Raw genomic sequence first — 12092 nt, forward strand, 5'->3', positions numbered from 1 at the left:
GTTTTATCTTTTTAATCCAGACTTTTCATGTCCCTCTTTATTTATTTTTTTAACTTTCCATACTGATTAAAGCAAAAGGGGGCTAAGAAGACTAGACTCTGGTCTTAGTGTAAACTTGTACATTTGTCATGTGACCAGCCTGAAATCAGCTGACCTGTTAGGGATCTCATAAGGGTAGCTTCTATTGTGCCATTACCTCCTGTATGGGCAAACAGGGGCATGATTATTAGGCTACCACTGTGTGTTTGAGTGTATGAATGTTTATAAGACTATGCGGTTCAGAGCACAGCTACAACAAATAGTCCTTATTTACACTTTAATCCAACACTTACATGAAATATGGCCAACCGTCAGACATCCAGGAATTCTCCCACTTCCCATGATTAGCCACTCCACCATTGTTTCTGTGTGAATATATCTCTTATTTTCTAGGTGTCTAGCATGACTAGACAGAAGCACTTTCTTACGAAAAAAACCCAACCATACTTACCTACACTTTGCGAAACATACATACAAGCACCCAAAATCATAAGAAAATGTGTGGTCTGAGCAGACCAAGGTACAACACTAAAAGACATGTTTGGTGCAAAAAAATAGAGCTTAACACACAAAGAACAAAAGAATGGTGGTGGCAGCATAACAAAAAAACTAGAAGGAAGGTGTACAGTATAGAGATTCGTATCTAGTATCTGGTATCTTTGGAATGGTCCAGAGATCAGATCTAAATCCTTCTGAAAACCTGTGGAATGACTTGAAGATGGTTGTAAAAGGAGAGATCCTCTGAAAAGTTGATAGATATACTGTAGAGCAATGAAGAGTAGAATAAAAATAAATAAATAATAAAATAAAAAATGAAAAGAATATAAAAATGTGCTGCATTTCAAGCAAAAAGTATTTTTTGCAGAATTTAAATCCGCCCAAGTAGAAGACCAGAGATCTGATGGTCAAAAGCAGTAATGAAAACTCAAACTGTTATAAAATCATAGAGAACGTCTGGAGAAGGACAGACATCTGTTAGTCCAGCTGTCTCTCTGACCGGCTCCAAGAACGGACAGAACACATGTTTATTTGCTTTTCCTTTCATTGAGCGTTTGTAATTTCACACTACAGCAAATATTCAGGCCACATCATACACCCACAACAGATATTAGGATCAGAAAGGAAACACATGGGTTGCATAACTTTAAAAATTCATTCTTAAAATTATTTGAAAGTGATACCGTTGTTTCTTATGTGTACAAACTCTACTTTATCTAGCTAACTGTTACTGACTGTCGATTTCGGTTCAGATGAATGTATAGCTGCTTGCTAGATTGCTGTATTATATGTGAACGTTATGTAAGGGCTTCAGTTTTATCGGTCGATTTCTCAGAGACAATACACAACTTTCTGAATTGCAGCAAAAATGTGTACCGTTGTATAGGCTAATTATGTCCATTATGCTTGCTAGATTAAAAAAAGTGGATCCAATAATAGAACTTAATTACTGCTATTAATGTTATTATTTTTGTATTTTCTATATCGTGATTAAGAGTATTTAAATTTTCTCCATGTCACAAACATGACAGGTGTTAAATTAATGTACAGTGAAATCATGGTTATCAAGAATAAAAAAAGAAATATGTGCATATTTTTTGCACATATATTGCATATATATAAATATTATTTGCATATTTTTGACTATTGGACATATAATCAAAATAGAGCTTGAAGTGTTTTATTACTCTTATATCTTACTGATTTGCCAAAGTCTATAATTTGTTTTTATTTCTTTATTCGCTTCCTCCCCAACAGCCAGATCGCTCCTATCATATAACAGCAACCGGCCAAGGAGAGTGAAGGATAACGTACAGGACGTACGTCACATATCTCAGAGGACCTGAGAGCACTGTTCCGAGTACTCTCTAATCTCTTCCACAGGCATGAGCTTACTGACACCCACCATTGGCTCCAGTCACTGTGATTGACAGAGAAGAGATTGTATGTCCCGCCCACCCAGAAATCACACACAGTTTTACACCCTTAGTCTCCCGACTACAGACGGCAGGGGCGTTGTTGGGAATCATGGTCTCTGAATGAGAGAGATCATTTATAGTAACTCTGTAGTTACATTTATTTTTATGGTACATCCACGAGACATGTATTTAGTAAAATATATACAGTATATATTTTCAGTTATAACACATCTGACAAGAATTTTAGGATACCCAAGAGATCAATCCATTAGATTTGTTTAAAAAAAATTTGTGAAGAAGTCAGACAAGATGATATGAAGTGTTTTTAATCAATAGAGGTATTAAATTTGACCCAATAAGCCTTCATATAACAACAAATATCAGTTATCATTCAGATATATTGTCACATATATCATTTATACAATAAAAAAATACTTTTCATTTTATTATAGGCAACAAACACCATGTGACTTTTCACAGACATTAACATAATTCAAACAGAAGTCTGTTCACGGTGATATGACTGTATGTGAATACAAAAGAGATATCTACAGTGTGTGTGTAAACAGAAAGAATATAAAGGGTTTTTTTTATGTTCCGTTTCCGCTCATATTATCTGTAGGGTTTCTTAAAATCCCTAAGTCAGCAGTTGCTGTGTAGATGTTACGCTTTCACACACTCGCTATGACCACTCCTAGGGGCTTTATGGAGTCACCTACCAGCATGTTAATGGGAGGTGGAAATAAAACTGAGAACCATGAGAAAGCACATGCTAGCACAGCAAAGCTGTGAAACTCCACACCTGAGGAACCTGAGCTCAGGATGAAAAAAAATCAGCAACTCGTGACGTTAGATTTAGTAAAGCAGGCTGATATTAATAAAAATAAGAAAAGTCACATGGTGTTTGTTGCATATAATAAAATTAAAAGTATGTTTTTATTGTAAATTATATATGTGACAACATATCTGAATAATAACTGATATTTGTTCTTATATAAAGGCTTATTGGGTAAACTTTGATCCCTCTATTGATTAAAAACGATGCATATCATCTTGTCTGACTTTTTCTTGTGAAATGAGTTAAACTGAAATTTTATTTATATATATATATATATATATATATATATATATATATATATATATATATATATATACACACACATTATATATTTTTCTATATACTACTATCTAGTCAATGTAACTTGTAGTCGTTCACTTTTTTGCCCCAACTATATAACACAAACCACACCAAAGCCCTGAAACTAGCACACAAATTCTGGACGTTGGAAAACAGAGACTGGTTTCAACTTTCTCACCTTTCACTGGGAAAGAAATCACATTTTTCTGAGGCACATTTTAATCCACTCCACAATATTCCCCCCTTTTTTTCCTCTCCCAGTTTTCCCACTTTGCCTGAACCTTATAATAAACAGACACAAATAATCCCACACTGTCGTTTTGTGCGTTTTTACACGTTATTAATGCATTCTTCTTGCTGTAAAACAAGTCAGACCGACGTGCTGCTTGTTGTTGTTGTTGTTGTATTTTCTATTCCAAGCCAAGACACTTCAGACATTGGATGCTTTCCATCAGAGGTTTCCTTATTGTGATTGACATCACACGTCATCCCTGGTTGACTCCCTTGGCTCCACCCACCTACCTCCTTACAGACGATCAGCTTACGGAAGTACCTGCGTGTATGTGTGTGTAATCGTGTGTAACGTGTGATCTGGGGTATTTCTTCACCTGCCCCACACATATGACTGACTCGTAAGCCTTTACATTCCCTACAGACTTTATTCCAGTCGTGTGATTGTCAGTGTTTTGGCTCAGACTGCTTGCCATGATGAGTTCCTGGATCCACAGGACACACTGAGGAAGGACCCCATGGAAAAACACTAGGATTCCGGACCGCTACAGAACTTATTAGAACATAGAGACACATCGTGCTTTACAAGAACAGACGTAGAAATGAAGTCGGACCGCAGGCCGCGGTGACCGAGTCAATGATCACAGGTTTTATTCATGCGATTATTATTTTTCCTGCAGTGATTTAAATTGTCGGGAAGATGAGCGGACATCCGCCGCAGAGGCGACAGACTAACGCGAGCTCCAGGCTGCTGTCAGGACCGGAGAACGACACACTGTTTGTTCACCTGGGCAGGAAATGTTCTGTAAGTTTGTAACAACTTTTTATCCGCTTTATTCTTTCATGCGGAACTCTGGGTTTCTGTCCGGGTCAGTAACAATACTAACAATTATTCAGCTGTATAGAACATGTTCCACCGCACAGGGACATTATTATTATTATTATTATTATTATTATTATTATTATTATTATTATTATCTAGGTCACACTGAAGGCGGTTTTACGGCCTCGTGTTGACACACACATTCTCACCAGAGTCGCTAGCTAAGCTGGTTAGCCCACTTTTTTTTTTTTTTAGCTTTAATTAAATAAGTAAATGGTTTTGTTCGCCTTTCGGGTTTTGTTGTGTTTTGTTTTAATAAACTTCGTGAAAAAGAAAAAGAAGATTAAAAAAAAATAATTTCGTGGTTTTACCGAGTTGTTTTCCCACACACACCTATTCTACCTGTAACACACACACACACACACACACACACACACACACACACACCTATTCTACCTGTAACACACACACACACACACACACACACCTATTCTACCTGTAACACACACACACACACACACACACACACACACACCTATTCTACCTGTAACACACACACACACACACACACCTATTCTACCTGTAACACACACACACACACACACACACACACACACCTATTCTACCTGTAACACACACACACACACACACACACCTATTCTACCTGTAACACACACACACACACACACACACACACACACACCTATTCTACCTGTAACACACACACACACACACACACACACACACACACCTATTCTACCTGTAACACACACACACACACACACACACACCTATTCTAACTGTAACACACACACACACACACACACACACACACACACACACACACACACACCTATTCTACCTGTAACACACACACACACACACACACACACACACACACACACACACACCTATTCTACCTGTAACACACACACACACACACACACCTATTCTACCTGTAACACACACACACACACACACACACACACACACACACACACACCTATTCTACCTGTAACACACACACACACACACACACACACACACCTATTCTACCTGTAACACACACACACACACACACACCTATTCTACCTGTAACACACACACACACACACACCTATTCTACCTGTAACACACACACACACACACACACCTATTCTACCTGTAACACACACACACACACACACCTATTCTACCTGTAACACACACACACACACACACCTATTCTACCTGTAACACACACACACACACACCTATTCTACCTGTAACACACACACACACACACACACACCTATTCTACCTGTAACACACACACACACACACACACACCTATTCTACCTGTAACACACACACACACACACACACACCTATTCTACCTGTAACACACACACACACACACACACACCTATTCTACCTGTAACACACACACACACACCTATTCTACCTGTAACACACGAACACACCTATTCTACCTGTAAAACACACACACACACCTATTCTACCTGTAAAACACACACACACACACACACCTATTCTACCTGTAACACACACACACACACACACACACCTATTCTACCTGTAACACACACACACACACACACACACCTATTCTACCTGTAACACACACACACACACACACACACCTATTCTACCTGTAACACACACACACACACACACACCTATTCTACCTGTAACACACACACACACACACACCTATTCTACCTGTAACACACACACACACACACACCTATTCTACCTGTAACACACGAACACACCTATTCTACCTGTAACACACGAACACACCTATTCTACCTGTAAAACACACACACACACACACACACACCTATTCTACCTGTAACACACACACACACACACACACACACCTATTCTACCTGTAACACACACACACACACACACACACACCTATTCTACCTGTAACACACACACACACACACACACACACACACCTATTCTACCTGTAACACACACACCTATTCTACCTGTAACACACACACACCTATTCTACCTGTAACACACACACACCTATTCTACCTGTAACACACACACACCTATTCTACCTGTAACACACACACACACACACACCTATTCTACCTGTAACACACACACACACACACACCTATTCTACCTGTAACACACACACACACACACACACACACCTATTCTACCTGTAACACACACACACACACACACACACACACACACACACACACCTATTCTACCTGTAACACACGAACACACCTATTCTACCTGTAACACACACACACACACACACCTATTCTACCTGTAACACACACACACACACACCTATTCTACCTGTAACACACACACACACACACACACACCTATTCTACCTGTAACACACACACACACACACCTATTCTACCTGTAACACACACACACACCTATTCTACCTGTAACACACACACACACACACACCTATTCTACCTGTAACACACACACACCTATTCTACCTGTAACACACACACACACACACACACCTATTCTACCTGTAACACACACACACACACACACACACACCTATTCTACCTGTAACACACACACACACACACACACCTATTCTACCTGTAACACACACACACACACACACACACCTATTCTACCTGTAACACACACACACACACACACACCTATTCTACCTGTAACACACACACACACACACCTATTCTACCTGTAACACACACACACACACACACCTATTCTACCTGTAACACACACACACACACACCTATTCTACCTGTAACACACACACACACACACACACCTATTCTACCTGTAACACACACACACACACACACCTATTCTACCTGTAACACACACACACACACACACACACACCTATTCTACCTGTAACACACACACACACACACACACCTATTCTACCTGTAACACACACACACACACACACACCTATTCTACCTGTAACACACACACACACACACACACACACCTATTCTACCTGTAACACACACACACACACACACACCTATTCTACCTGTAACACACACACACACACACCTATTCTACCTGTAACACACACACACACACACACACCTATTCTACCTGTAACACACACACACACACACACACACACACACACACACACACACCTATTCTACCTGTAACACACACACACACACACACACCTATTCTACCTGTAACACACACACACACACACACACCTATTCTACCTGTAACACACACACACACACCTATTCTACCTGTAACACACACACACACACACACACCTATTCTACCTGTAACACACACACACACACACACCTATTCTACCTGTAACACACACACACACACACACCTATTCTACCTGTAACACACACACACACACACACCTATTCTACCTGTAACACACACACACACACACACCTATTCTACCTGTAACACACACACACACACACACACACACCTATTCTACCTGTAACACACACACACACACCTATTCTACCTGTAACACACACACACACACACACCTATTCTACCTGTAACACACACACACACCTATTCTACCTGTAACACACACACACACACACACCTATTCTACCTGTAACACACACACCTATTCTACCTGTAACACACACACACACACACACACCTATTCTACCTGTAACACACACACACACACACACACACCTATTCTACCTGTAACACACCCACACACACACACACCTATTCTACTGTACACACACACACACACACAACACACCTATTCTACCTGTAACACACACACACACACCACAGCCTATTCGACCTGTCACACAACACACACACACACCACACACCTATTCTAACCTGTAACACCACACACACACCACACACACCTATTCTACCTGTAACACACAACACACAACATCACAACCTATTCTACCTTGTAAACACACACACACACACCACCTATTCTAGCCTGTACACACACACACACCACACACACCTATTCTACCTGTAACACACACACCAACACACACCTATTCTACCTTTACACACACTCACACCCATTCTCTTCTACCTGTAACACACACACACACACACCATTCTATATATACCTGTAACACACACAACCACCACACCTATTCTACCTGTAACACACACACACCACACACACACCTAATCTACCTGTAACACACACACACCACACACACACACACCTATTCTACCTGTAACACACAACACACACACACACACACCTAGTTCTACCTGTACACACACACACACACACACACCTATTCTACCTGTAACACACACACACACACACACCTATTCTACCTGTAACACACACACACACACACACACACCTATTCTACCTGTAACACACACACACACACACACACACCTATTCTACCTGTAACACACACACACACACACACACACCTATTCTACCTGTAACACACACACACACACACACACACACACCTATTCTACCTGTAACACACACACACACACACACACACACCTATTCTACCTGTAACACACACACACACACACACACACCTATTCTACCTGTAACACACACACACACACACACACCTATTCTACCTGTAACACACACACACACACACACACACCTATTCTACCTGTAACACACACACACACACACACACCTATTCTACCTGTAACACACACACACACACACACACACCTATTCTACCTGTAACACACACACACACACACACACACCTATTCTACCTGTAACACACACACACACACACACCTATTCTACCTGTAACACACACACACACACACACACACCTATTCTACCTGTAACACACACACACACACACACACACCTATTCTACCTGTAACACACACACACACCACACACACACCTATTCCTACCTGTAACACACACACAAACACACACACACACCTATTCTATCTGTATAACACACACACACACACACACACCTATTCTACCTGTAACACACACACCACACACCACACACCTATTCTACCTGTAACACACACAACACACACACACACACCCTATTCTACCTGTAACACACACACACACACACACACACCTATTCTATCTACCTGTAACACACACACACACACACACACACCTATTCTACCTGTAACACACACACACACACACACACACCTATTCTACCTGTAACACACACACACCACACACACACACCTATTCTACCTGTAACACACACACACACACACACAACACCTATTCTACCTGTAACACACACACACACCACACACACCTATTCTACCTGTAACACACACACACACACACACACACATAATCTACCTGTAACACACACACACACACACACACCTATTCTACCTGTAACACAACACACACACCACACACACCTATTCCTACCTGTACACCACACACAAACACACACCAATTATACCTGTATCTCACACACACACACACACACCTATTCTACCTGTAACACACACACACACACACACACCTATTCTACCTGTAACACACACACACACACACACCTATTCTACCTGTAACACACACACACACACACACCTATTCTACCTGTAACACACACACACACACACACACCTATTCTACCTGTAACACACACACACACACACACACCTATTCTACCTGTAACACACACACACACACACACACACCTATTCTACCTGTAACACACACACACACACACACACACACCTATTCTACCTGTAACACACACACACACACACACACCTATTCTACCTGTAACACACACACACACACACACCTATTCTACCTGTAACACACACACACACACACACACACCTATTCTACCTGTAACACACACACACACACACACACCTATTCTACCTGTAACACACACACACACACACACACCTATTCTACCTGTAACACACAACACACAACACACACCTATTCTACCTTGTAACACACACACACACACACCTATTCTAACTGTAACACACACACACACACACACCTATTCTACCTGTAACACACACACACACACACACCTATTCTACCTGTAACAACACCACACACCACACACACATATTCTTACTGTGACAGACACACACTCACACTTATTATACCTGTAACAAACAAACTCACAGACTCCTATTCTAACTGTAACACACACAAACACACACACACCTATTCTACCTGTAACACACACACACACACACCTATTCTACCTGTAACACACACCACACACACACACCCTATTCTACCTGTAACACAATACCTAACACACACACACACACCTATTTACTGTAACACACACACACACACACACCTATTCTACCTGTAACACACCACACACACACACACCTATTCTACCTGTAACACACACACACACACACACACCTATTCTACCTGTAACACACACCACAACACACACACCTATTCTAACCTGTACACACACACACACACACACCTATTCTACCTGTAACACACACACACACACACACACCTATTCTACCTGTAACACACACACACACACACACAGATAATACCACTATCACACACACACACACACACACACCTATTCTACCTGTACACCACACACACACACACACCTATTCTACCTGTAACACACACCACACACACACACACCTATTCTACCTGTAACACACACACAACACACACACCTATTCTACCTGTAACACACACACACACACACACACCTATTCTACCTGTAACACACACACACACAACGCATCAAACTCTAACACACACACACACACCTATTCTACCTGTAACACACACACACACACCAATTCTACCTGTAACACACACACACACACACACACCTATTCTACCTGTAACACACACACACACACACACACCTATTCTACCTGTAACACACACACACACACACACACCTATTCTACCTGTAACACACACACACACACACACACCTATTCTACCTGTAACACACACACACACACACACCTATTCTACCTGTAACACACACACACACACACACACCTATTCTACCTGTAACACACACACACACACACACACCTATTCTACCTGTAACACACACACACACACACACACCTATTCTACCTGTAACACACACACACACACACACACCTATTCTACCTGTAACACACACACACACACACACCTATTCTACCTGTAACACACACACACACACACACCTATTCTACCTGTAACACACACACACACACACCTATTCTACCTGTAACACACACACACACACCTATTCTACCTGTAACACACACACACACACCTATTCTACCTGTAACACACACACACACACACCTATTCTACCTGTAACACACACACACACACACACACCTATTCTACCTGTAACACACACACACACCTATTCTACCTGTAACACACACACACACACACACCTATGCTACCTGTTAACACACACACACACACCACCTTATTCTACCTGTCACACACACACACACACACCTATTCTACCTGTAACACACACACACCTATTCTACCTGTAACACACACACACCTATTCTACCTGTAACACACACACACACACACCTATTCTACCTGTAACACACAGACACACACACCTATTCTACCTGTAACACACAGACACACACACCTATTCTACCTGTAACACACAGACACACACACCTATTCTACCTGTAACACACACACACACACACCTATTCTACCTGTAACACACACACACACACACCTATTCTACCTGTAACACACACACCTATTCTACCTGTAACACACACACACACACCTATTCTACCTGTAACACACACACACACACACACACACCTACCTGTAACACACACACACACACACACACACACACCTACCTGTAACACACACACACACACACACACACCTACCTGTAACACACACACACACACCTACCTGTAACACACACACACACACACACACACCTACCTGTAACACACACAC

General features: G+C 41.3%; 1 protein-coding gene across 1 annotated transcript in view; it reads left to right on the plus strand.

Moving 5' to 3' along the window:
• The first annotated feature begins 3598 nt into the window (after positions 1–3598).
• Positions 3599–12092, plus strand: part of LOC113645843 (neural Wiskott-Aldrich syndrome protein-like) — a 31053-nt gene continuing 22559 nt past the window's right edge. Inside the window, exons 1-2 of the mRNA XM_047804280.1 lie at positions 3599–3725; positions 4005–4129. Coding sequence (XP_047660236.1) covers positions 4025–4129 — 105 coding nt within the window. The 5' untranslated portion in view covers positions 3599–3725; positions 4005–4024. The remainder of the gene's footprint in view (positions 3726–4004; positions 4130–12092) is intronic.

The sequence above is a fragment of the Tachysurus fulvidraco genome, chromosome 19, assembly GCF_022655615.1.
Source record: "Tachysurus fulvidraco isolate hzauxx_2018 chromosome 19, HZAU_PFXX_2.0, whole genome shotgun sequence".
Taxonomy (NCBI): Eukaryota; Metazoa; Chordata; class Actinopteri; order Siluriformes; family Bagridae; genus Tachysurus; species Tachysurus fulvidraco.